The sequence below is a fragment of the Balaenoptera acutorostrata genome, chromosome 6 (assembly GCF_949987535.1).
Source record: "Balaenoptera acutorostrata chromosome 6, mBalAcu1.1, whole genome shotgun sequence".
Classification (NCBI taxonomy): Eukaryota; Metazoa; Chordata; class Mammalia; order Artiodactyla; family Balaenopteridae; genus Balaenoptera; species Balaenoptera acutorostrata.
In genome coordinates this window covers 103203447-103230216 of record NC_080069.1, presented here as the reverse complement: position 1 = coordinate 103230216, position 26770 = coordinate 103203447, and the positions used below count along the sequence as shown (strand labels likewise).

At 39.0% G+C, this 26770-nt stretch overlaps 1 protein-coding gene across 5 annotated transcripts in view; it reads left to right on the top strand.

The window, feature by feature from the left end:
• Positions 1–26770, top strand: part of ECPAS (Ecm29 proteasome adaptor and scaffold) — a 102959-nt gene that overhangs the window by 54106 nt on the left and 22083 nt on the right. For all 5 annotated transcript variants that reach the window (XM_057547836.1, XM_057547837.1, XM_057547834.1 and 2 more), the window contains 21 exons: positions 218–296; positions 2378–2427; positions 3469–3535; positions 3629–3751; positions 6016–6119; positions 6519–6642; positions 8413–8493; positions 9491–9716; positions 10146–10237; positions 12269–12403; positions 13215–13377; positions 13824–13996; positions 15171–15272; positions 18424–18547; positions 19837–19982; positions 20417–20471; positions 21167–21281; positions 21961–22029; positions 23291–23408; positions 23681–23848; positions 26160–26239. In XM_057547836.1, the coding sequence (XP_057403819.1) occupies positions 218–296; positions 2378–2427; positions 3469–3535; positions 3629–3751; positions 6016–6119; positions 6519–6642; positions 8413–8493; positions 9491–9716; positions 10146–10237; positions 12269–12403; positions 13215–13377; positions 13824–13996; positions 15171–15272; positions 18424–18547; positions 19837–19982; positions 20417–20471; positions 21167–21281; positions 21961–22029; positions 23291–23408; positions 23681–23848; positions 26160–26239 (2394 nt within the window). The remainder of the gene's footprint in view (positions 1–217; positions 297–2377; positions 2428–3468; positions 3536–3628; positions 3752–6015; positions 6120–6518; positions 6643–8412; positions 8494–9490; positions 9717–10145; positions 10238–12268; positions 12404–13214; positions 13378–13823; positions 13997–15170; positions 15273–18423; positions 18548–19836; positions 19983–20416; positions 20472–21166; positions 21282–21960; positions 22030–23290; positions 23409–23680; positions 23849–26159; positions 26240–26770) is intronic.

The window sequence follows — 26770 nt, the reverse complement described above, 5'->3', positions numbered from 1 at the left end:
AACTATTTGTAAAGTTTTCAAACTGTTGGAGTGATGAAGTGACGCAAGTATATCTTACCTAGAAAGAAATCGTATTTGCTTATCTTAAAATATTTCATATTTTAATAGATTATTTAAATTTACTTCAGTTATGTCTCTATTTTAAGTAATAATCTGAAAAGATATGTAATTATGAGATTCTTATATCTTGCTTTGTATGTGTTATTTTTTTAAAAAGGTGTCCAGAAATCAAGATTAAGCCATTAGGTCCAATGCTTTTGAATGGCCTCACCAAGCTAATCAATGAATATAAAGAAGTAAGTGACTTGTTTTTTTAATTTTTGTTAACATTTTATATTTTAAAGTATTTTCTGTTATAAACTTTGCTGGTCTATATGTTGATATAGTTAAAGTTTGCTGTTGTTCCATCATTTCTTAACATTTTTAATTGAAGTGGTGCAAATTTCAGAAATTACCACCATCTTTTGCCCTTTCTTTTTTGAAATAAGTATTAAAAACTGATACGGATCTTGAGGTGGTCTTATCATTTCTTTAAATAACATTTTAAAAAGCTAGTACATTTTATTTTACTTTTAGGCACTGTGCAAAAATGGAATGAAAAGAATTAAATTTTAGTTTATTATTTATTTCCACATAGGTCTATTTGGATTTGCTTGTTTTGAGAAACAGTGTTAATTCTTAGGGACTGAGATTTCATTGATTCAAAACTCTGTCAGACTACCAAATACACTACCAAATGTAAAATAGATAGCTAGTGGGAAGCACCCACATAGCACAAGGAGATCAGCTCGGTGCTTTTTATCCCCTAGAGGGGTGGGAGGGAGACGCAACAGGGAGGAGATATGGGGATATATGTAGACGTATAGCTGATTCACTTATATTCTATAGTAGAAACTAACACACCATTGTAAAGCAATTATACTCCAATAAAGATGATAAAACAAACAAACAAACAAACTCTGTCAGAACATGCATTCAGTAAATTTTTGATTCCTTAAGCTAAGTGGAATGAGGATTCCTTGGATTGTAGATTTTCAAATCCTGTTTTTCCTTGCTGTATCACTCCTACCATTTCTAGTATTTCAGGGGAATTTGCTAAAAAAGGTAAGGTTTCAAGAACTCTAGTTAGTATTTCTTCCTAAGTCTTAGCTAAACATGAATGCATGTTTGCAGTAGTATAGTGACCAGTATTTTGCCATTTGGATTTAGAATTGAGTTTGAATTCTAGTTTTGTTCCTTGGTGAGTTACTTAAATTCTTTGGACCTCTGTTCTTTATCAGAAAAATGAGGATAATAGTATCACTTCATTGGATTATTGTGAAGATTAAATGAGATAATTCATGTAAATTATTCAGCACAGTAAAGGCATATTAGTAGATATTATTAATGAAAAGCTATTCATTTGTTGTGCAGCTGTGCTTTGGGGCAGTGTTAGGCCTGACTCTCCTGTCTTCTTCTGTTGATTGAATAGAGCTTGCATGGTTCTTAAGGCCTTGGGAAACTTTCAGATTATTTTTATGGCGTAGTCAGATCCTTTGGATGGTTGGTAGGAATAAAAATGCTTTGGGGCTTTTAGGGGAGGAACTGTATATTTGAAGATAGGTTAGAGAGGCCAGATAAACTACAGGGCTGTAATCCTTTTACCTCCAGATGACACTGCATGTCTTCCCAACAGATGAGTCTGTAAGAGTGGCCATGTAGGTGTGTGAATCCTATGTTAAATGTATAAACTTCAGCTCACAGAAGTGTTACTATGTTCTAAGTAATGTCAGACTATTGGTTTTCCTAAAACCACGTAAAATTCTATCTGTATCTTGAGTGGGAACCTCACTAACTCACCCGAATACTGTGATCCCTTTAATTTTTTATGGTGGAGGATATGAGAAGAAGCTGTTTCCTATGGTGCAGATTTTTAGACAGTTGCTCCCCAGCGTGCTACAATTTTGGGTGAGAGAGAGTGGATCCTAGCCTGTTGGGCAGGTGAATTTTCTAATAAGTTAAGCTGTTTTCCCAGTACGTTGGTGGTGAATTTTGGTGTTTGCAGGTTATATAGTATTGAAACTATCCTGAACTTAGCACCAGCTAAGAGAACCTTTTCATATATGACCACTGCATTTTCCTTTTGGAGTAAGTTGGGGATATAAAGTTTTGTTTTGTTTTTCCTTTTAGTACTGTGATGCATTCTGGGTTTGGACATTTTTATTTGTTTTGTTCAGATGCTGATATCATATAGTTAGGCAGGGTGAGATCTAGGTTTAACAAGGAGTAAAATAATGCATTTAATTGCAGCAAAAGGGTTTTGCTGTTTACTGTGTTTTTTGTTCTGTCTGCTTTTTGTTCTTTTCTTTTTTTTTTTTTTTTTTTCCTTAATTTCAAGGACCCTAAGCTACTGTCAATGGCATATTCAGCTGTTGGAAAACTCTCCAGGTGAGTAAACTCTTTTTCAGTGAGAGATATCCTGTTGGTAAACTAAGAAAAATTGTGGCATTTAATAATGGATAGAGAATAAATTTGTTATGATTCTGAAAGGGTCATAGGTTGTTTAGAAATGTCTTCCTTGTAGAAGGATAATGAATGTGAGACATTTATACTTACATCTGAAGATGTGTTACCATATTAAATGGCAGTCTTGAAATGAGATTTTGAACTGGATTGTGTCATAATGTGTTACAGTTTTCTTGTACCCTAGAGACATTTGATTGACCTTAAATGTTCTTGTTGCTACATAAACGCTGGTAGATATAAACTACCAGCGTTTATAATCTCGATAATCAAGAGTTTTTCTAGTGATTCTCTTTTCTGATAGCATTATATTATGATTCTGAGCAGCCCTGTTTCCAAAGTTGGATTTTTTTTCTTCTGCTTAGTATGGTTTCCTGCACCCAGTTCCTCCTGGTTTCCTCTTCCTTCACTGTATTTCAGAGCAGGGGGATAGAGAAGCAGCATCCTCAGTGGTACCAGGTGCTGCTTACACCCTGGCACAGGTTCTGTGTTGGCCTGTGTAGACTAGGTCTTGCTCTTCTGCACTGTGTAGGGAAGGAGTTTGGGGGCTCAGAAGACCGCCGCTTCAGATCAGCTGATACAGCATAGGATTGTCAACAAACCTTGTCCCTTGTGTGTTGGCATGAAGTGACAAAACTCCTTGTCACCAGAGTCATTAGTTTAAATAGCATTTAGTCTCATCTGTTTTCTTTATTTTAAAATCAGAAATGTTAACTGAATGCATGGAATATTCTAGTGAGAATATCTGGATAATAGGTATATTAATCTAGAGTTATTTTATTAGGCAGTTGAAGAATTAAATATTTACTTTAAAAAGTGTTTGATTCTTTGGGGGTGGTAATCCAGTGATGTTCACGTGGTTCAGAAGTGAAAGTGCAAGTTTAGGCAAGTTTGTGTTTAGTTTCTTTTTTTTTTCCATCTTATGGAAATTTTTGATAGTAATGATGACCTCATATTCTCTTACAGTCGAATGCCCCATTTATTCACTAAGGATATAGCTCTTGTGCAGCAGCTTTTTGAAGCCCTATGTAAGGTAGGGAAACACCTGGCAAGTGTATGCTTTCTGTTTGGATGCTCACTTGGAAACCCAACAGGGAGGGAAACACTGTTTTTATCATCTTCATAGGAAGAGCCCGAGACGCGACTCGCTATTCAAGAAGCACTATCCATGATGGTTGGAGCTTATAGTACTTTGGAAGGAGCACAGCGGACTCTCATGGAGGCACTTGTGGCTTCGTACTTAATAAAGGTAGGTCCAACTATGTGAACTACAATGGCTGGTAGTATATGAATTTTACAATTTTTTTTAAACAGTTTTTAAGCTCTCAGTTTTTTTAAAAAATTTATTTATTTATGGCTGCATTGGGTCTTCGTTGCTGTGCGCGAGCTTTCTCTAGTTATGGCGAGCGGGGGCTACTCTTCATTGCGGTGTGCGGGCTTCTTATTGCGGTGAGTTCTCTTGTTGCGGAGCACAGGCTCTAGGCGCATGGGCTTCAGTTGTTGTGGCTCATGGGCTCAGTAGTTGTGGCTCACGGGCTCTAGAGCACAGGCTCAGTAGTTATGGCACACAGGCTTAGCTGCTCCGTGGCATGTGGGATCTTCCCTGACCAGGGCTCGAACCCGTGTCCCCTGCATTGGCAGGTGGATTCTTAACCACTGTGCCACCAGGGAAGCCCTACATTTTTTTTTTTTTTTTTAAGATCAAAATTTGAATTGCTTTTTGCCTTAACTCTCTATAATGAAGAGGAATATTTGTTTTCACTTGGACTGTGATTTATGATCTGTTTTTAATTCCTCGTTATTGGAATCTGATTTTAGGGAAGAAGGAGTAGTGATATTCACAGAGGCCTTATGTTTAAAGCCTTCCTTGTTGGAAAACTGTTCTTAATATCATGCTCTCCCAGTTGCAAGTGTTTTGTTTTAACTGGTAGCTGAGCACTACAGTCCACTGAGGTGGAGTTCTGTAGGTAACACTGGGTGAGAAAAGCAGAAGGAAAGAAAGGCACAATTTATGGATCAAAATGAGTCTGTAGGAAGTAAGCCAGTACCATCATCCATACTCTTCTTCCTTCTAGTCCTCTTCATTTGCCTGCCATGGGAGTTTGCAGGAGAATTTTTAATATCTGTGGTTATATACACATATGTATACATGATATATAATATGCAATATAAAATAATACATTATGTATTTGCTTTAGTCAGTTCTTTGTCCTCCATTTCTAGGAGTAGAGAGGGAGATTAAAGAGGGAATGATGTCAAATATTGGTGAGATTAATATGAATTGCATCTTAACTGAAATTTGGCTGCCACGTTTATTAACACATTTATATTGAGGAATTATTAAAGGTTCAGAAAGGTATCTGGTTTCTGTTGAAATATGACAGGATAATTATGTACACTCAGAAGGCTTATTATATATAGCGTCCCATTGTCAAATGCTCTTGGTGTCCAGTGTACCTGGTTCATGATCATATAACATGGACAAAGAAGTATAGGCTTATTTGGAAGCTCATTAGAGTCAAATACTTAAAACTTTTTGTAGGTAGCCTTACAAGGCAATGGAATGCTTGTGTAATGCACATGGGTGCTGGTTATACTTATGCAGATCAAATCATGTAACAGTATTACCAAGCCAAGGTAATTTATTTTCTTTTCTCAGACTACATGTAAGGCAACCAGACCCTGGGCTAAATCATATAGACTGGTCCTTAATATCATTGCCCTTTACAGTAGCTCCAAAAATGCTAAAGAACAAGAACACCTGAGTAAATGAGGTAGTACACGTTTCTAAGCATCTCTCATCTCACTTAGGTTGTGACTGGAGGAATGACCCAGGGGGAAGATACACGAGAGTAAAGCTTAAGCATCAGTAGACTCTACAACTGCTTTTCTGGTTGAACTTCGTATTCATAGATTACAATCTTAATCTATTTAAGTTAATTGGATATATTTATGTAGTTGAAGCTTTGCTTTGGAGTCAGTTTTAATTTAAGAGCTAATCTGAAAGCGTTGGTGGTATTTTGCTTTAAATTTGTAGGGATTCCAAGTAAGCTCTGTTTGTGTTCCCTGCAAAATATCTGAATTTCACTCATGTGACTGAGAGTTTAAGAGTTGGAGAAGCAGAGGTGGTGGCTAGAAACTGCCACAGTGACCTTGGTCTGATGGTTGGGCCTGAGGATGTGCATCTGCAGAGAGATTCTCTGGTTATGGTCTTGGTGGGGTTTCCTGCTCTACTTGGAGTGTCCTCTTAGATCATAATAGTATTCTTTAAATAGTGTCATTGTCCAAAGACTTTTAAACAACATGATTAAAGATCTTGACTAAATGATGTTTTATTTATTTAGATATATTTATTGAAATATCAACTTAAATTTTGATTGTTTACAATTAAAATGACTCAACTGGAATGAGTTGTTGGTAATTGAATTCTTTTTTTTTTTTAATGTGTGTGTGTGTGTGTGTGTGTGTGTGTGTGTGTGTGTGTGTATGTTCGTGCGTTTCTGTGTCAAATAGCCTGAAGTTCAAGTTCGACAAGTGGCTGTGAAATTTGCCAGCACGGTGTTTCCCTCAGATCATATACCGTCCAGATATTTGCTCTTATTAGCTGCAGGAGATCCGTAAGTTTCGAAGGTGTTAATTTGAATTTGGGTTCATTTAAAATTTAGTTGAAAGTTGAATAAAATTTATGTTGTTTGCAGTGTTCGTCTATGGAATTTAGGAGCAATTTATTAGGGTTAAAAGTATGGCTCCCTTGATACAATATATAGACCTGTAGTCATACCCTGTCTTGTTTTTTCCTGTGAGTAAAATTCAAAGATGAAAGCCATATGACTCTCCACATCTAATGAAATTTCCAAAAAGAAGCGATTGCTTATCATGTATTTTATGCCTCTTTGCATAGATAGCCAAAAATATATTTAAGACAGATGACAAATAAAATTGCTGTTCTTAGTCTTCATATGATCATTCTCCAGTTGGTGAAATTTATTTATGTTTCTTATTTATCTTTCTGAAAGACGGGAGGAAGTTCATGGAGAGGCACAACGAGTTTTAAGGTGTCTTCCTGGTAGAAATAGAAAAGAAAGTGCTTCTAAGCAGATGCCATCTTTCCCAGAAATGGTATATTATATCCAGGAAAAGGTATGATATTTAACTTCAGATAATAGTTTAAGTCATATAATGAATGATGAAAATAAACTTACATTTTTTTAGGTGACACATTTTATAATGCTAATCACTAAATGTTGAATAGTTAGTAAAGTTTCTAACAATGTTAATACAATAAGAGGAAGGTATGAAGTGAGGAGAAAAATATAAATCTCAGATGTAATTAATCTGTTTTGCCCAAATCTAAATTACTTACAATTCCTTTTATGTTATTCAACATTTTGGCTGTGTTTATTTTATTATTATTATTATTATTATTTTTTTTTTAAATTTTTATTGGAGTATAGTTGATTTACACTGTTGTGTTAGTCTCTGCTGTACAGCAGAGTGAATCAGTTATACATAAACATACATCCACTCTTTTTTAGATTCTTTTCCCATATAGGTCATTACAGAGTATTGAGTAATGTTCCCTGTGCTATACAGTAGGTCCTTATTATTTATCTATATTTTATATAGTAGTGTGTATATGTCAATCCCAATCTCCCAGTTTATCCCTTCCCCCCCTTTTCCCTCCTGGTAACCGTAAGTTTGTTTTTTACAACTTTGACTCTACTTCTGTTTTGTAAATAAGTTCATTTGTACCGTTATTTTTTATTTTATTTTATTTTTTTAAAATTTATTTATTTATTTATATTTTTGGCTGTGTTGGGTCTTCGTTTCTGTGCGAGGGCTTTTTCTAGTTGCGGCAAGCAGGGGCCACTCTTCATCGCAGTGCGCGGGCCTCTCACTATCGCGGCCTCTCTTGTTGCAGAGCACAGGCTTCAGACGCGCAGGCTCAGTAATTGTGGCTCACGGGCCTAGTTGCTCCGTGGCATGTGGGATCTTCCCAGACCAGGGCTCGAACCCGTGTCCCCTGCATCGGCAGGCAGACTCTCAACCACTGCGCCACCAGGGAAGCCCTGTACCATTATTTTTATTGGCTGTGTTTAAAATTTTTACCCTTGGCATGACATGCTTGAAATATATCTTTTCTATTTTTAAGGGCATTATTTAGGGCAGCATAAGTTTAAGAATGCTTCAGGGAGCAGTTCAGACTTTTTCCACCATGATCATAAGAGAGCATTGCGTCTGCTTTTGCAAGTCCCCTGTTTTTGCTGGTAGATCGGAGTATTGACAGTCATGACCCCCCACCCTGACCCTATCCTACTTTTTACGTTGATGTTTCTCTTGGTGTGCTGGGGGGATACCTTACTGCCCTTCACCTCTACTGGTGGTCTTAGCTTTTTGCTTAGAGAGACATCTTAAGGGTGCTGGAGGTCAGTATGTAGCAGCCGTGATTCTCTTCTCCATAACACTGTCGTATTTGTGGGCAGAAGATGCTTTTGTGCTAATATTTTCCTTCGACCTGTATTATTAATGAAAATAACTGGCATGCAGCGCCCTGGGGTGACTGTCAGTAGATGCCTGGAGTAGGTTTATTCTTTTTATTTTATTTTATATTTTTTACTTGGTACTGTGTCATCTTTGCAGCTTTTTTCTTTTTCTTTTTTCCTTTCTTTTTAAAGTATAGTTGGTTTATAGATTTATTCTTTTTAAACAAGCCAGTCAAAAGGCAACACATCTGTAACTTAGGGTTTGAGGTCCGTGCACAGTCAAGCATGATTAATGGAAAAATGCTTTGACTAGAAAAAAAACAGTAGCAGACAATAATGTAGTTAGAAATACAGTTATTGTTGAGTTGAGAAAGGGTACACGTGCTTTGTTTTCCAGTAATTGATTTTTGGGGTTTATTTTTATTAGGCTTCCCATCGAATGAAAACGCCAGCCAAGTATATGACTGGGACAACTGTCCTTCCATTTAACCCAGCAGCCTTTGGAGAGGTAGGACTGGCATATATTTCTATTTTGCTTTCGCTAAAGGTTCTTAGCGATAATGTCACAGTCAAAGAGATGACTGTGAATTTTCTGTGTTCGAGGTAAACCCATAGAGTGACGTCATTGTTTTATACCAGGTTGTTTATTAGGAAAACAGTACTTAGTAATTGGTATTATTTTAAATCATAGTGGAGTCTAGAAATACATTTATCTCAGTGAGATTCTCTTCGTGAAAGAAGTAGATGCTCTGCATTGGTTGCTATTGGGAATTTACAGCAAATTAGATTTGAATTTTAAAGCCAACAATATATTGAGGTTATTTGGATTATCCAGTTTTGAAGGTTGGAGAATTAGATTATCTCATTTACTAAGGGAAATTCTGTTGTTTCAGTCATTGACTTGCACTAATTAAATGGCAAGAGATAATCTTGTTCAGAGTGAGTAAGAAGACTCATGATGAAATTACTGCCTGTCCTGTTCTAGCTGTCAAGGAAAGAGCTTCCAGAGGACTCCTTAGTAGCTAATTATGTCAGAGGTTTTTAATGACGTCGTAGCTACTCTTCTGTAGATGATTTGAACCCATTTTCTCAAATTCTTGTGTCAGTGGAGATTAAATGCAGCTGGAGTTCCACAGGAACAGATCATTGGTCCCGGGTTTCTGCCCAATGTCTGTCTGTCTGTCTCTCTCACATACATACACACACATCTTTAAAAATAAATAATGATTTTCCTTGTTATATTTTAGACTTTAAAAGTGGAGTTTGTGTTTTAACTCTGTTAAAAACCACTCTTTGGATTATAAAAGCTGGTTATGTAAGTTCTGCTCCATTGTGGTAATTTCAGTTTACACGTTGAGTCGTGTTTTCCAGCTTCTGTGAGGGCTGTTGAATAGCTTTATGAAGGAAGGTGGGGAATCAAAGCTGGGAACTGTCACTTTGAAGAATATCTCCTGCCTTGAGTTTTTGAGACGCTTATCTGGTGTCCTTCTTGCTTCTGTCTGTAGATAGTCCTGTACTTGCGCATGTGCCTGGCTCACAGTGCGGGAGTGGTGCCCACCTCTCAGAGTTTGGCTGATATGCAAGATCACGCCCCGGCCATTGGACGCTATATACGGACTTTAATGTCGGGCAGCCAGACAACACCCTCCTCGTCTTCTTCCAAGAGTGGGGAAACCAACCCTGTTCAGATCTACATCGGCCTGCTTCAGCAGCTGTTAGCAGGGGTTGGAGGTAGGCGGTCATGACGCTGAGGATTATACTAAAGCACTTAAGCAAAAATCTAATTTTAAACTCAGCTGAGAATTTATAGCAAAATTATTTTCTGTCTTCTCTCCTACAACTGAACATGAATCTTTGTTTCTTTTCTAAACTTGCCTGAGTTCATCTTTGGTCCACTGTTTCTTTTTTCAGAAAGAAATGCTTAACAATAGGTAATATAGTTTTACTTTGGAAGTGGATGTGAAGAACAGGGCATCTTTTTATAGACAATAAGTCTGTATATTTGCTGTATTGAATCACATACTGTATTTAGGTTAACTTTTGTAGAACTGGGGAATGCCTCCTAAAGCTGTAGCCTTATGCTTTAAAGGAATGTAGTGATCTCTGTACGTTTATTGCTTTTCTTGAAATCAGAATGGTTCTGAATTCCTTCTTATTTAGGTTTGCCAGTCATGTACTGTCTATTGGAAGCTGTCTCAGTGTATCCAGAAAAGCTGGCTACCAAATTTGTAGACAAAACCGAATGGATAAAGGTATATCCTGTGCATGTGTATTTCTTTTTGATTCTGTATATTTTAAACTTTGGTCTCATGATGTCGCCTTCCTACCAGTATTTTGGTGGCCTTTTCTGCCTTGAGGTCATTTTGAAACTCTCATCATTAAACACTTACTGGGAAGCGTGTAGGTCCATGTATTGCAGTGATCCATTTAGGTGAGAGGGGGAGATGAATTGGGAGTCTTATAAGTAAGAAAAAATTATTTTTCTGTTTTAAAAGTTTAAAAAAGTAATAAATATGTATAATTTAAGTAAACAATTATGTAAGATGTCTCCTTTGCATAGTCTCTCAGCTACCCAGATCCCTTCACCTTCCTGCCTCTTCCTCTCTCACCTGACAGACATGCATAGGTTATCACTTATTTGTATATGGTGTCCCTTCTAGAGTTTATTTATGCATATACACACAAATGAAATTAGCATTTTTGATTTTTCTTCCTTTTTTCACACAAAAGGGTATTATACTTTTCACACTGTTTTTTAAAAAATTAATTAATTAATTAATTAATTAATTAATTTTTTTTTGGCTGTGTTGGGTCTTCGTTTATGTGCAAGGGCTCTCTCCAGTTGCGGCAAGCGGGGGCCACTCTTCATTGCGGTGCGTGGGCCTCTCACTGTCACGGCCTCTCATTGTGGAGCACAGGCTCCAGACGCGCAGGCTCAGTAGTTGTGGCTCACGGGCCCAGTTGCTCCGCGGCATGTGGGATCCTCCCAGACCAGGGCTCGAACCCGTGTCCCCTGCATCGGCAGGCAGACTCTCAACCGCTGCGCCACCAGGGAAGCCCTTCACACTGCTTTGTACCTTACTTCTTTCGCTTAGCGTTAGAACATGGAGTTATTCCTGTATAACTACAGAGAGAACATCCCCTTTGTTTTAACGACTTCATTGTTTTCCACTGCATGAACGTGCCATAATTTATTGTAGGTCCTTATTGATGGTCAGTTAGGGTACCTCCAGTCTGCTGCAATGAACAAGCCATCATTCTGAATATGAGTGGGTATATTTTTAGATAGATTCCCCAGAAGTGGAATTGAGGACACATGGATGCAATTTTAATAGATAATGCACATCCTCCATATGAGTAGTTCCAATTCACACCCCCACCGGCCATGTTGGAGAGTATTTTTGTCCCGTGGTCACACCAAAAGGGTTACCAGGTTTAGCAAATAAAAATGCAAGATACTCAGTTAAACTTGAATTTCAGATAAACAGTGAATAATCTTTTTTATTACAGGTCTGGCTCATATAGTTTTGTATACCTTTTGTGCTACATAATGTAGTTCTTTTTGGAAAATGCAGGTTGAATTATGGTAAAATGTACCAATTATTTAAGTGTGAAAGCATGAAGGTAATTTACCAAGAGGAGTGAGTTTTGTTCTTTTCTGGAAAAACTAGTCTCATGAAATTGCTTCTAGTTTAAAAAGGTTTTTTAATTCTTTGTGAATATTTGCTGATTTTAAAATGATCTTAGAGTTTTTGACCTTTGATCTTGTAGATCAGGGGTCATTAACCTGTGGTCCATGTGCCAAATCTGGCCCGCCTCCTGTTTGTATGGGCTGCAAGCTAAGAATACTGTTTACATTTTTAAAGGGTTGAAAAAAAATTAAAAGATGAATAAAATTTCCTGACATGTGAAAATTAGTGTCTGTAAAATTGTACTGGAATCCAGCCACACCCATTTGTTGTCTATGACTGCTTTTGCACTGCAATAGCAGAGTGGAATCATTGCGACAGATTTGGCTCTTTACAGAAAACACATGCTGACCTCTGTTTCAGATCAGCTGTGTATTAATTCCACCTGTTTTATACTTTGTATCTTTGATGAAAATGCACATAAGATTTTGGTCTATATACCTCTGCTTTTATTTTGTTTTAAAATAATAGCTTGTTGTGTTCTTTTCTCATAGTTACCAATAGATGGAACATTGTAATGTTTTCAATGTTAGACGTTGTCAGCAGGGAGATGATCATATGTTATGTGTGTATTTCTTTTTCTGCACCGCTCAGAGTCTGATGAATAGCAGTAAAGAAGAGATGCGTGAACTGGCAGCATTGTTTTATTCTGTGGTGGTATCTACAGTGTCAGGAAACGAGTTGAAGTCAATGATAGAACAGCTTATAAAGACTACAAAAGACAATCATGTATGTTATCAGTTTTGTCTTTATCCTTTTTTGTGGGAAATAGTTTTACAAAAGCATCTAATATATTTTTACTTTTTGTGTTCTCATTTGTAAAACGAACTCATAAATTTCTTGCCTTTATGATTGTAAAGATTAAATGAGATAGATAATACATGGATTCAATCAGTTCAGTCAACAAATTTTGAGTGCCTTGTGTCTCACAGGCATTGTTTTAAGTGCTACGAATACGGCAGGGAGTGGATACATGAGAAGCTCTAGTAGTGCTTGGTGCTCAGAAATGTTAGTTCCTTTTTTCTTCCCTATCTACTGCCACCTCTCATTGTAGCTGTCCCGTTAGGAAACACTGTTGAAACCATGTGCTTTCAAATATTTTATTTGCATTTGGAGGTTTTAGCAATTAGAAATAGGATCCGTTCATTGTATTTTGTTGGCAGTAGAGGGAAATTATGCTTGAAAGTTATGACGGTATATTTACCTAAGTGTTACTTATAAGCTGGAAGAAAGTGTGGGTGCTTATGAGAGCATGCGATGGAGTCACCTCACCCGGAGTTGGAGCTGGGTATGGGATGAGGGAATCTAACTCCAAGTGAGTCAGGACTCAGCTTAACGTCTCAGAATTCTGTGTTTGAAACTCAAGTTTTCTCTTGTTCCCTAGCCGATTTATTAACATCCAGTGGAGCCTCACATGATCACTTTATTCTTTAGCCTTATATGTTATTGGGGAGGTGACTGTAGTAAACACACAGTTATTTCATTGCATTCTCACACGTGTGAGAGAGACAGACATACGGTATTGTGTTGTTAAATCCAGAGCCCGGAGATACAGCACGGATCCTTGCTTGCATTGGGATTCACAGTAGGAAGATATTTGGCTAAGAAGAAAATGAAAATGGCAGAGCAGCAAGACGTGGAGACAAATGCTGATTTTCTGCCCGAACAAGAGGAACTCATTCAGAGTGCCACAGAAACTATCGGTAATTAATGTGTTTATGCGGATTTGGATGTCAGCATAAGTAGGTTACAATTTTTTTGAATTAGGTTAAAATTTATTGTAACATTTTAATTTCTTTTTATAGCATTGCACTCTAAATACACGAGCTTTTTCACAAAATCTTGATGCTAAATAAATTCTGTGTTTTTAATAACAGTGCAAGTACTCTAGTTTTTCTCTATACATTTTTTCTATATGTTTCTATTTAACAGAGATGATTCCATTATGGGAAAAAATGTAAACATTAAGAAAGGACATGACTCTGGTGTTTTATTACTAAAGAAATGCTAACAAATTATCAACTGGAAAATATGTTATAGACTTTGATTTTGGTTTGCTGTCTTTAAAAAAATCTTGAGTACATTGCTGGTTGCTTTGGATTCCAGGGGTAATGGTATAAAATTCTCTTTTGTCTAAATGTGTTTACAGGCTCATTTTTGGACAGTACATCACCCCTCCTGGCAATTGCTGCCTGTACAGCCTTGGGTGAAATTGGCAGAAATGGTCCACTCCCAATCCCCAGTGAGGGGTCTGGCTTTACTAAGTTGCATCTTGTGGAAAGCCTGCTAAATAGAATACCCTCCAGTAAAGAAACAAATAAGGCAAGTCTCTTCCTTTTATCCTTCTCTTCTGAAATTCTTTCCATTCATAGGTAAATAAATGAGTAAAAACAGAATCATAGTCAGGATAGATGGCGTTACAGCTGGAGGAGGGATTGAATGTGAAAAAGAATGATAAAGAAGAAAGTCTAGGTGACTGTTTAATTTTGAGTTGGGGATGATTTGTGCACCGCTTTTGTGTGTATACCATATGACCCAGTTACTCCAATTTAGGCCCATAACTGTTAAGATTTGGGTAAATATTAAATGTATCAGGTAATTCTTTTGTCATGCAAAAGGGGGGTAATAAAGTGTTAAATAGTTTTATGATTTTTGTAATTTCAGACCAAATCTAAATCTTAACTTCCTATACCTAGTTTGGTTTTAAGAAGTCTGGGCATTAGTAAGCAGTGTGAGTAATCTCTGAGGAAAAGGACACTTACGTTTTTTTTAGTTTTAGATAAAAACTTTCATAGACTTTAAAAATTTTCTTTGGGATAAGAACACCTCAGTGTTGAAGTATAAGATGATTTAATGAACAGAAGAATCAGCTTACTACAAGTTTAATAAATATGTAATTTTATTCTTGATCTAGCTACTATTTAAAACTTTCTGAGATCACAGTAGTTTTTATTAGCTGTTAGCAACTAGTCATTACCATCCATTGTTGAGCACTTGCAATCTGCCAAGCATATGCTGAGTGCTTCACATGCATTAATTAATTGAATCCCCAGAAGATCTAGTGAAGTAGGTACAATTGTCATCTCTATTTTCCGAGATGAGGAAATAGTGTCACAGAGAGGTGAAGTAACTTGCCTGAGGTCACACAGTTGTAAAGGCTATTAAAATGGTCAAGCTGTGACTTGATCTTAGGTCCTCTGGGCCCAGAATCTACATTTATAACTGTTACAGCTTGTAGGATAATGAACTAGTTAAAGACTTTGTTCTTCCTTCTTTTGCAGCTGTGGACCCTTAATGAACTCAGTTTTATGTCTTTCTACCTCCAATGTCTTCTAGACATAATTCTGTAAAATTGGATACTTAAAAAAAAAATTGTGCTGATGCATTAGTTAGACAGACTCCCCCTCCCTGCTTTCTCATTTTGGAAACATTTTTTCTGGGACCAAGCTGTTATATACTTCATTTAAAAAAAAAAAAAAATTCTGTGTTCTTCCAGATGAAAGAAAGAGCTATCCAAACACTGGGATATTTTCCAGTTGGGGATGGAGATTTTCCTCACCAGAAACTCCTGTTGCAAGGTCTGATGGATTCTGTGGAGGTATTTATATTGCTATCTGGCTGTTAGTCATTCAAACAAAAGGCATTTTTCTTAACTTGGAACTTTGCGTGCTGTGAGGTTTTAAATTAAAACTTTATTCATTTATTCACCAAGTACTTACTGAGTACCAGCTGTGGGCCCATCACTGTGGTAATCATAGCATTGACTAAATCACCTCTGTGGGGAAGTTCTTTTCTCATGATTTTTTAAAAAATAAATTTATTTATTTATTTATTATTTTTGGCTGTTGGGTCTTTGTTGCTGTGCACAGGCTGTCTCTAGTTGCGGCGAGCGGGAGCTACTCTTCGTTGCGGTACACGGGCTTCTCATTGCGGTGGCTTCTCTTGTTGTGGAGCACGGGCTCTAGAGTCCGTGGGCTTCAGTAGATGTGGCGTGTGGGCTCTAGAGTGCAGGCTCAGTAGTTGTGGCACACAGGCTCAGTAGTTGTGGGTCGCGGGCTCTAGAGCACAGGCTCAGTAGTTGTGGTGCACGGGCTTAGTTGCTCCGCGGCATGTGGGATCTTCCCGGACCAGGGCTCGAACCCGTGTCCCCTGCATTGGCAGGTGGATTCTTAACCACTGCGCCACCAGGGAAGAGCCCTTCTCATCATTTTTGAGTAAAGCGTGGTGCAGTGTAGGTAGAAGGGGAAATGTACCCATTCAGCTAGATGTGGGGAGTGGGTGCCAGTATTCTGGTTGCCCTTGAGTCTGATGACTTCGCTTCTGTCTTCTAGGTAAATGTCCAGTGTGGTGGAGAAGACCTATAAGTAGACAACTGCTAGCCAATATGATGAGTGACCTAACACAGTCTGATGTGGGCCCTGACTGGGCCTTGCTTCTTGTCACTTACTCACCAGCCACTTTTGTTCACCAGCCTCTTAGTCTTTCTTTGCTCTGAGCTTTTGAAAGACCCATGCTTCCTTCTTTCTCAGTTTGTTGCTATAGCTCTTTGAAAAGTTTCCTGACCCTTCAGACTCGAGTAGATTCTTTATTTATTTGTGCTTTCATGCTGCTCCGTACTTTTCTTCACAACATTCATCACAGTTGCTAATTGCCCACTAGGCTGAAGGCAAAGTCTGTTTTGCACCCCCATCCTCACCCCCTTATACAACAGGGGCCTGGCAGCGTAATTGGTAGTAGCAGGACCTCAAACATTTTTGGAAGAGTAGCTGAATGAGGAGATGTTTGCGTGTAAGGCAGTGGACTCACGAAGGCGGGCGTGAGCACTTCTGTCTGGGAGAGCTGGTGCACGTTTTTTGGTGGCAAAGTCGCTGCTGGGCCTTGAAGGAAGAGAGGGAGGAGAGGGGAGAGCTGTGGTTGAGGAATAAGGCAGCTGAGTGATAGAGCCGACATTAGGATTCAGGTCTCTGGATTCTTGAGGGAGTATTTTTAAGGTGAAATTTTTTGACAAGAAATTATAACCATATCTCATTCTCCCTGGATGTCACTGACATTGTAACGTCTTGGGGAAAAGCTTGTGATGTCTCCTTTCTCATCTTTTTTCTTTTTATATATCTATGGTAGAGATGGGTTTCTTCCAGTTTTGTTTAAATGAATGAAGGTTTGTCTCGGTTCTTAACTTGCTACTGAAGACATTATTTTAAGACTTTAGAAGTACAGAGCTATATGAAAAGCTTGAAACATGCTAGAGAGACTGAAGGAGGAGAATTTTAAAAAAGCAGGAATCAAGAGAAGCAAAATATCTTCACAGTCATCTAGGACAAAGTTCTAAAGGTTTTTTTTGTTGTTGTTTATTTTAACTTTTTATTATGGAAAATTTCAAACATGCACAGAAGTAGAGAGAATAATAATATAATGATCCCTATTTACCCACTCTTTATTTCTAGAATATTTAAAGCAAAATCTGGATATCATCTCCACAAATAGAGTTAGGGAGTATTGTTTTTGTTTGTAATACCAACTATGTTGTTATTAACATGTAAACATGTAAAAAACAGGCACATAAAATGACTCCCTAATATGGGATCCTCTGTGTTGAGGTAACCTTTTCTCAGCTTAGAGTTGCCAAGAGAAACTTTTGACCAGGAAAGCTGTAGGACTGAAGCCTTCAAATACTTTTTATCAGAAGGAAGTGTGCGGTATCAGCACTTAACACCTCAGCAAGCCTAGAGCATTTAGTTGATTGAGCTTGGAAATGGCTAGACTGTTGTCTGTAGGCTTTACAGTGTTCTCCCAAAAGGCCCATATTCCCATACCCCTCATATTCTCTGTTCTTCATTCTCTTCTTCCTCTCCTATTCTTAGTTCTTTTCTGATTCCCAGCAAACATTAGAGGAAAATGCCAAAGGGAACTGAGGCTGGCCCAATTCCGTATTAGTCAGTGATTCATAATTGTGAGATGTGTCAATTTCTAAATCTGATTTTAAAAACTTGAGTATGTATAGTTCAGAATATTTTAAACTTTTGATTTTTGAAACAGTTCCAAATTTACAGTGTGGTTGTCAGAATAATGTAAAGAACTCCTGTATACCCTTTATCCAGACTTACCAAATTATAGTATTTTACCACGTTTGCTTTGTCATTCTCTGGTTTTTTTTTCTGAACCATTTGAGAGGAACTTGCAGATATCATGTAATTTAAGCGTGCAGAGAGGAGGTGTTAGTAAATGATAAAGGCCGCTGTTCAGGGTGCAGTTACTACCAATCAAGTGTCTACTAGATGCTTTATGTACGTTAACCTTGTTTAATCCCTACGGGCCTGACGAGGTGGATGATGGTATTATGTATGCTCATGTTACAAGTGACAAAGTTGAGTCTCAGAGTTTAAATAAGTGTATGTAGCTGGTGAGAAACAGAATTTCTACCAAGACCCGTATGGCTTCACAGTCCATGCCCTTCTCCCCCAAGTAAATGGTTCCATTCTTCCAAAGATTAAAAATCCCTGCTTAGTGGTTCCCTGCTGAGGGGGAAGGGTGCAACACAGACTTGGGAAAAGATCCTCAAGTCATTCTTGGGTTCTCCGTTCCCTCACCCTGCCTCACTTTCCAACCATCCCGTTAGCTGAGAGCATTGCAGGCAAAAGAGTAAAAACAAAGCATGCTGAGAAACAAGACAGTAAGCAGCTTTTTTGTGGAAATGGATGTTTTTGGGCAATGTTCTCTCTGACTCCTGACTTTTGTCCCCTTCATTGCAGGCCAAGCAGATAGAACTTCAGTTCACTATCGGCGAAGCCATCACCAGTGCTGCGATAGGAACTAGTTCCGTGGCCGCCCGGGATGCCTGGCTGGTGACTGAAGAAGAATATACGCCCCCTGCCGGTACTGTATAGTCGGCTAATCGGTTTATTACCACCAAGTAACCCTCTTCTGTTCTTGTTATCACCTTTGAGCAAAAGAAAAAAATGTATACATTCCATTTTAACTCTCTTTCCAATATTTATATATGTCTTATCAGTTTGGCTCAGTCAAGAAAGATAGTTGGTTAAAGGAGACTGAGCACAAAATGAACGAGAACTGTTTCTTCAGTCCTTTGGCAAGCAGGCAGGGGAGTTAGCTATCGATTACCTTCAGACTTGTGCTCTATTCGTGAGGATTGGTGTGTTTAGCCAGTGTTAGAGGTTGAGGCCTAGTGGTTTCCAAGTTTTGTGTCCCCTAGTCCTTTATCACACAGTGCAGGTCGTGCAGCAGGTGCCTCTTCACTAAGTCACTCTGGCTTTTAGTGACCACATGGGTGAAGGGGCATGCGTTCTCTGACGACATGTTACAGGTACTGTGATTTCACACGTCTCGTGTGCCGTGAACATCCTGCAGGGCACAGGATGGCTCTCCACAGCAGTGTCCTGCCGACCTCAGTAATGCCGAGGTTGAGGAACTCTGAAGTGCAGAGGAAAGGAGAACAATGGCGTAGTAGCTGGAGGAGGAAAGTGAGGTTAATAGAGGTTGGTTTGCCTGTTAGTGTTTAGATGGAGATGGGAAGGATACGGTAGAGAAAGAAAGATTGCTGACACTAGAGAGAATGGGGATAATTAAAAAAAATTAAGACAAAACTAATATAACATCTTAAATTAACTATGCTCCAATAAAAGTTTAAAAATTTAAAAACAAATAAATAAAAGAAAAAATATTTATTTTAAAAACTCCATGTGCAGTTAAGGTCTAGAAGGAAATATAAAGGAAGAAAAATATTTTTTTTTTTCCTGCTGTCACTGTTTAAGTGAGTAAAATTACATTAATCATATGGGTATTAAAAAAACTTAAGACAGTTTTTTAAAAAGAGAAGTTTTAGGTTCAGAGCAACATTAAGAGGAAGGTGCAGAGGTTTCCCACACCCTCTACCCCTACGCATGCCTAGCCTCCCCCACGATGGTGGTAATTTTTCATTCTAGGGAGCTGAAGTTATCTGAGTACCTTTGAAAGGTTATTTAGTTTATGCTAGGTTCTGAAATGAATGATTATCAATTCCTTCAATTTATTTAAACACCTTAGTCATTTAGATCTTAATATGTTATAGGATTGTTGTATTGAGTAAATGTTGATTAAAATTTAATCTTTTTCAGGAAGCTCTATTCAGTTATTTTAATTGCTTCTTATTCTTTCCCTTTCCCTAGGAGCTAAAGTTAATGATGTGGTCCCCTGGGTGTTGGATGTGATTTTAAATAAACATATCGTCAGCTCCAACCCACATGTGAGGCAAGCAGCCTGCATCTGGCTCCTTTCCCTTGTGAGGAAGCTCAGTACCCATAAAGAAGTGAAGGTGAGCCATTCTGTAAACGTGATCCAGCTCTGCTGGAAACTGTTCATGAAATATTTATAATAGAAAGGTGGTAGGAAGGGAAGTGTATGAGGGTGAGGGCCACTAACCAGTAACACGTATTTTGAAATAAGCTATACGTGAAGGAATGAAGGATGGTACCTGATATGTATGGGCTGGAAGATGATTCTTAAGTTGAAGGTTCAATGTCTGAGGAAGTGGTGAGGATGGGGAGGCTCAGACTGTGTGCGATAGACCACCTGTAAGTGCTACAACCTTCAGGTAATTTGGCCACCTTCGAAGATGAGAGCACAGCAGGGTTTGTGACTGCCTCTGGTCGTGAGACTTCACAGGGGTTGTGTGCCCTGAGAGCAAGATTTTTATTCTCCCAAGGAGGAGGAGTTTCAGTGTTCTGAATGCCTTTTTTCTTCTTTCAGTCTCATCTTAAAGAAATTCAGAGTGCATTTGTTTCTGTTCTGTCAGAAAATGATGGTAAGTAATTGGTAAATATTTGATTTCCAAACTTCTTTAAACTTGTATTTTAAATTTTGAAAAATCTGGAGTAATGAACATAAAAGAAGGCTACAGGAAACTTGATTCTTAATGTATTTATTTATTAATTAGATCATTTATTCATTAGATCAGTTTTGCATTTAAAAGTGGAGCCGAGGCCTTCTTTGACATTTGTACTTGTACCAAATAATAGCTTTCTTCTACTGATACTTAGAATTCCTTTTCTCTTTGTGATTTAAGCCAGGAGAGAGTGAAAATATTTGTGTTAGACATTTAAATAGTAGCTTTGTTTTAAACATGTGGTCTAATGTTGACTTTCCATTTAAAAAATTACATGTGGGCGTCCTGAAATCCTGTGATTACCTCTCATGTGTGCAACGTGCATCCATTGACCCTTTGTCACCATGCACTGCACACTAAGGCCCAGCAGGGTTGACTTGGTTTGTGAGTTGGATCTTCTGTGAATGTAGTTCTCATTTACAGAGACTTGCTGGTGTCATGTCCACTCAGATGATTTAGTATGTTTTTAACAAAATAGGCAGGTTGATTATGTTTTCATATCTTTACTTTGATATCATTTTGGGTTAATGTTACAAGTCTAAATTTTTTTTTACTTGATGGCCAGAGGACAAATTTTTCTTAAAAGAATATTGTTTTGTCTGACTTCTGTGTAGAACTTAGCCAAGATGTTGCCTCAAAAGGCCTTGGGTTGGTGTATGAACTGGGCAATGAACAAGATCAACAGGAGTTGGTTTCTACTCTTGTAGAAACACTGATGACTGGCAAAAGGTACAGTGAACTTGAAAATTTCAGATTTGAACACGCAGGACAAGTTTTGCGCATACTGAGAATATGAAGTGGAAGAAGGAAAGTTCAGCTTGTGATTTTCCTGTTTATTAAACCTTTTCTAAATTGCAAGTCATCGATTGTTATGCTGTGGATAGCAGTTTAATTATCCAGTGTATACTGTTTAGAAAGTAAACTAAACTACTGTTTAGAAACAGGCAAGTAATTCAGGCTTTGAAAATTGAATGATCTTGGGACAGGTAAAGCATTGGATTACAGAAGTACCGTAATTACAGTTGGCTAAATGGAATGAAGATGTGGAGAGGAAGCATGTCACGCAAGTCCGATCTGTGAAGAGGAAGAGGGGGGCAGTCATTCTCGTAATTGGTTGCTGTTTTATGTTACCTTCCTTGTAGGAAGAATAGTTCTCAACGTGTGACCACATTTAATTCAGTGTAACTTTATGTGGGATGTCTTTTATATCTATTTGTTCTTCCTAGGCTTCATTTTACAAAATTCTCTGGCTGATGGGAAGGGTTAGTTGACTTTTACATCTTGCACACTGTAGATACTTGATAGGGAATTTGATTTTATAAGTTTACAGATGAAATGTATGCATTAGTTGAATGGTGGTATGAAAATTTTGAGGCTAATTTAAATTCTTGGTGTTGTTTTCGTTTAGAGCTAAGCATGAAGTTTCTGGAGAGACAGTGGTGTTTCAAGGGGGAGGCCTTGGCAAAACCCCTGATGGGTAAGTGTGCCAGATCCATTGATCAGTCACTGTAGACATCTTCTCTCCGTTGGAAAGGGTGCTCACCAGGTTGATTTCCACCCTCGTGGGAGGTGTTGTGTGTTAGTGGAAGAAGAAAATGTCAGTGAAAAAACCTAGTGTTCTAGATTGTGTTTCCTGGGGGAACAGACTGAGATGGAGGTGTGTATGCTGGAAGTTTATTGAAGGGTGCCTGGGGTCGTCACCCTGGGGGAGTGAGGAGGCAGGACAGGTCCGGTGGCCGAGGAGGAGCTGAACTGCTGCCCGCGCTTACGAGATTGTGACCCGTCAAGGAGCTCTGGGACTGGGCTGGGAGGGCCTGCAGGGAGGTCCTGCTCTATGTCCCCTCCTCAGGTCTTTTCACCGCCTCAGTGACTAGCCGTTGGTGGTGGGCTGCTCTCGGGGAGGACCTGACCTTGGACTGAGGGCAGTTCTGTCAGCTCCCAGCCAGTGGGTCCTCAGGGAGGAATCAGCACCCACTGCACCTAGTTTTTTTTTGGGGGGGGGGGCGTCTCTACTTGGTGCTTTGGAGTCCGCCAACTTGGCATTTCAAATTAATTCGTAGAGCCTTACCTCTTTTGTCTTATCATTATTCCATCATGGTTATGCTGTTGCTTTTCCTCTGAAAACCCTCAGGTCCAGCTGCAGCTTGCTGGGCCTTGCTGGGGAGTCCCCAGAGCCCTGCCTCAGGCTGTCTCTCCCGTAGCTCCGTGTTTTCACACTGAACTTGTTTCATTCCGCTTATCCTCCCTCTAGATTCCCTCTGAGTTTTAAAAAAAGTGCTCACTTTTCACAAAATAATGAAAAAGATCAGGTAGTTGAGCAAATACAGAGGGAAGTTAACAGGACTTGAAGAAGTTATCAGGATTGGGACGCTGTAGCTTAGAAAAGGCATAGGGAGGACAGAAGTTGTCTTCAGACGGCTCTCTTAGGATCCTGAGAGAGATTGGTGCACAGTGTACTGAAGAATTATTGCTGTCTCCTGAGGTGATGAGGGCTCCACCCCCATGGGCATCACAGGTGCCTTAGGTCATTTACCAGCCATTGCTGAGAACTGAATTAGGCGACTTTTTATATTCTCGTCACCCTGGTTCTCTGCCTCTGTGGTAATGAGATAACTCAATATTGGAAATTTAGCAAAAACATAATTTTAAAATGTCCTAGTAATATTGGTAATGTAATTTTTAATAGTCTGGAGGTGGAGAAATACATTACAGCATACTTTTTCATTTTTGTTTTCAAGCCAGGGCCTCTCTACTTACAAGGAGCTTTGTTCTCTGGCAAGTGATCTTAGTCAGCCAGATCTGGTGTATAAATTTATGAATCTAGCCAACCATCACGCAATGTGGAACTCTAGGAAGGTAAGTGGCTATTGCTGGATATTTTATTTTTTTCTTCCCTCCAAATCAAACCTCCTGCATTGGCAGACGGTGACAACTGTTAATGCAATGTGTTTTGTAAAAGTCTGTGATTAGAGAGATCTAGACCACCATATAGCTGCTATTATTGATTGGTAAAGCTGGACACCCAGTAAATCAGGCTCTATTCAGGGACAAGGATAGGAGGAGGAAGTATTTTGTGATATTTAATATGTGGATATTATATCTGAGCCACTTTGTTATTATTTTTTTAGGGTGCTGCTTTTGGTTTTAATGTAATTGCTACCAGAGCTGGAGAGCAGCTAGCTCCTTTCCTGCCTCAACTAGTTCCTCGTCTTTATCGTTATCAGTTTGATCCCAACCTTGGCATTCGACAGGCCATGACAAGTATTTGGAATGCGCTGGTCACTGACAAGTCAATGGCAAGTATCTGTGAACCCTTGTCCCAGATTACACATGGCATGTAAACCCATGCTCATCTTCCTTTCTACTTTGTGTACTTATTTGTTTAAACAAGCAGACTTTCTTTCATCCCTTGCTTTCTTCCTTCTTTCAAGGTATCAGAGATGCTCATGGCAACATTTATTGAAATCTCAAAAATGGAAACAATCTAAATGTCCATTGGGTGGATGGTTAAGGAAGTGGCAGTGTATCCACACAAATGGAAAACTGTATGTCGATAGTTAACCACTGATGTAGTGGAGAACAGGTCGTGGTTCTTGCCTTCAAGGAGTTCACATAGTTGGGGAGGTAGATAAGGAATCAGGCAATTACCATATTTGGTTTTTTCTCATCTGGCTGCTTCTCATATTCTCCTTCACTGTTAGATACGAGGATTTCTCCGGGCTTGCCTCTGAGTACCGTTTACTCTCTCCACTTTCTGTTTTTAGATGAGCTCATCAGTTCCAGGGCTTGTAAGTGTCATCTTGATTGTGATGGTTCCCAATCTTTACTTCTGGCCCAGGCACGACTTGTGCTCCTGACTTGTCTATCTCACTGCCTGTTTGACATTGTCACTTGGATGTTGTTTCGAGATACCTTAGACTTACTTTGTCCAGAACAGGACTTAAAAAAACAAACTTCCCCCTCTCTTCTCCTCGGCGTTCATTAATTTACCCCAGCTGGGAAACTGGGCATCATCCTTGATTATTGTCTGTCTCACCCTCACCCTCAATTGAATCCAGTAGCAAATTCTGTTGATTGTGCTTCCAAAATATTTCTCCCTCCCTCCTTCCCTCCCTCCCTCCCTTCCTTCCCTTCTTCCCTCCTTCCTTTCTTTCTCTCTCTGTTTCTCTCTTTCCTTCTCTCTCTCTCTTTTTCTCGTTCTTTCTTTCTTCCTCCCTTCCTCCCTTCCTTCCACTGTGTGGCTTGCGGGATCTCAGTTCCCTGACCAGGGATCAAACCCGGGCCCACAGCAGTGAAACCGCTGCATCTTAACCACTGGATCTCCAGGGAATTCCCTCCAAAGTACTTCGTGAATCTATTCTCTTTTTTCCTAATTCTTCCCTGATGAACAGGTTGTCATCTTTCTCTTCTCTTTGCCTTCTTTCATTTAATTACCAATAGTAAAAGTGATTTTTAAAAACGCAAATTGGATTGCATTTTGGGTTAAAATCCTTTGGTGGCTTCCTAGTTCACTTTTAATAAACCCCATGACCCTTACTGTGTCTTTCCATGCCTGAGCATGATGCAGTCCTTTCCTCTGTCTCCAGTCTGATGCTGGTAGGCACTGGAGGGTTCCATCTTGAGGGTTCGGTGAGTTCTGTTTGCTCTAGGAGAGTACTTGGTACCACTGGGTCAGCTGAGACCTAATAGGTCGAGTTCAGGGCCCAGGCTTAGGCTCTCAAGATGTGAGTGTCATCTCTGTGTGAGTGGAAGGTGAAGCCACAGATGTGGATGAGATCACTATGGAGACTGTCTAGAGACATGGACATAGAAAGACATCAGTTTCTTAAATCTTAGGTGAGTTATTTCCTCCCTGTCTTGGTTTTCTTAAATGTAAGTGAGGATAACAAAACCTCTCCTACCTACAAGAGTAAAAGTGGAAAAGCCATAAGTTTTGAAGTTCTTTGGATTAGCATAAAAAGTGAATCTACTATTGGTGTGTAGTTATTACCAAATGGATAAGTGTATATCAAAACTAAAGAGGCTTAAAATATTAAATTCATCTTCGTTCTGAACAATCAAATGCTTCTTTATGTGCCAGACGTGGTGCAGGGTACCAGGGAGGCAAAGACAAGTGAGACACTGTCCCTGCCCTCGAGGTCTCAGTGTGAAGGGGCAGGACAGTTACTGTGCTGTCTGATACAATGCGCTTAAGAAGGTGCCGTGGGAACATAGGGCAGAGTAGGCCAGTCCTGTCTGCGAAGGTGATGCCTGATTTGAATCTTGGACAAGCAGGAGATGGAAGAGGTAGAGGTAGTGTGTGCTAGGGAGTGGAGGTGAGACAGGACATAGAAGAACTTGGGCGCGAGATGGTCCCAGGAGGGCTTCGTATCCACGCCTGGGTGATTGGACTTTATTCTCACGCACTGAGGAAAATAAGAGGATCACGTTTGCATTTCAGGATGATCAGCTGCAGCTTTCAGCAACTAAAGTGGGGAGAGAGTTGTGGACTGAGAGGCCTAGGGAGACACTTAGGCTGTTACGTACAGAAACACAGTGTGGTAGAGATGAATCATTTGATTATTGATGGATTTTGCATTCTCAGTTTTATCCTTTTGCTTTCATTAGGTGGATAAGTATTTGAAGGAAATTCTTCAAGATTTGGTTAAGAATCTAACCAGCAGTATGTGGCGAGTTCGAGAATCCAGGTACCATTTTTGGAAATATAAGACTAGTCAAATAAAACTGAATTTTTTTTCCCTTCAAATTTCCAGGTTTTATACTTTGTGCCAAAGGAATAAGTTAAAACCACTAAAAAGCATATTTCTGGTTGGGTTAGACAGTTAATGATATTTAAGCTCTAGTCAGTGGTTTTCCTAAGTTGTATTAGTTTTTGTAAGTATGAAATAACAGAAGTAGATCACTGTTAAATTAGACATCAAGATACATTTATATACTCTCATGACTTTGTAGGGTAGCATTTATTTATACATATATAATTTATGTTTATTCAGTGCCTGCTATGTGCTTGGCAGTGTGCTAGGCCCTGGAGGTATATTGGTAAGTAAAAAATGATGTATCATCTTAAAGAGATTGTATTATAGTTGTGGGAAATAGACATTTGATGAGTGTACATGCCATGTGCCTGTGTTATATTTGAGGCACCAAGAAGAGAGTAGTTATTGCCGTCGTGGGGTGAGGGGGGTTAAGACTAGAAATATAGGCAGAATCCATATTCT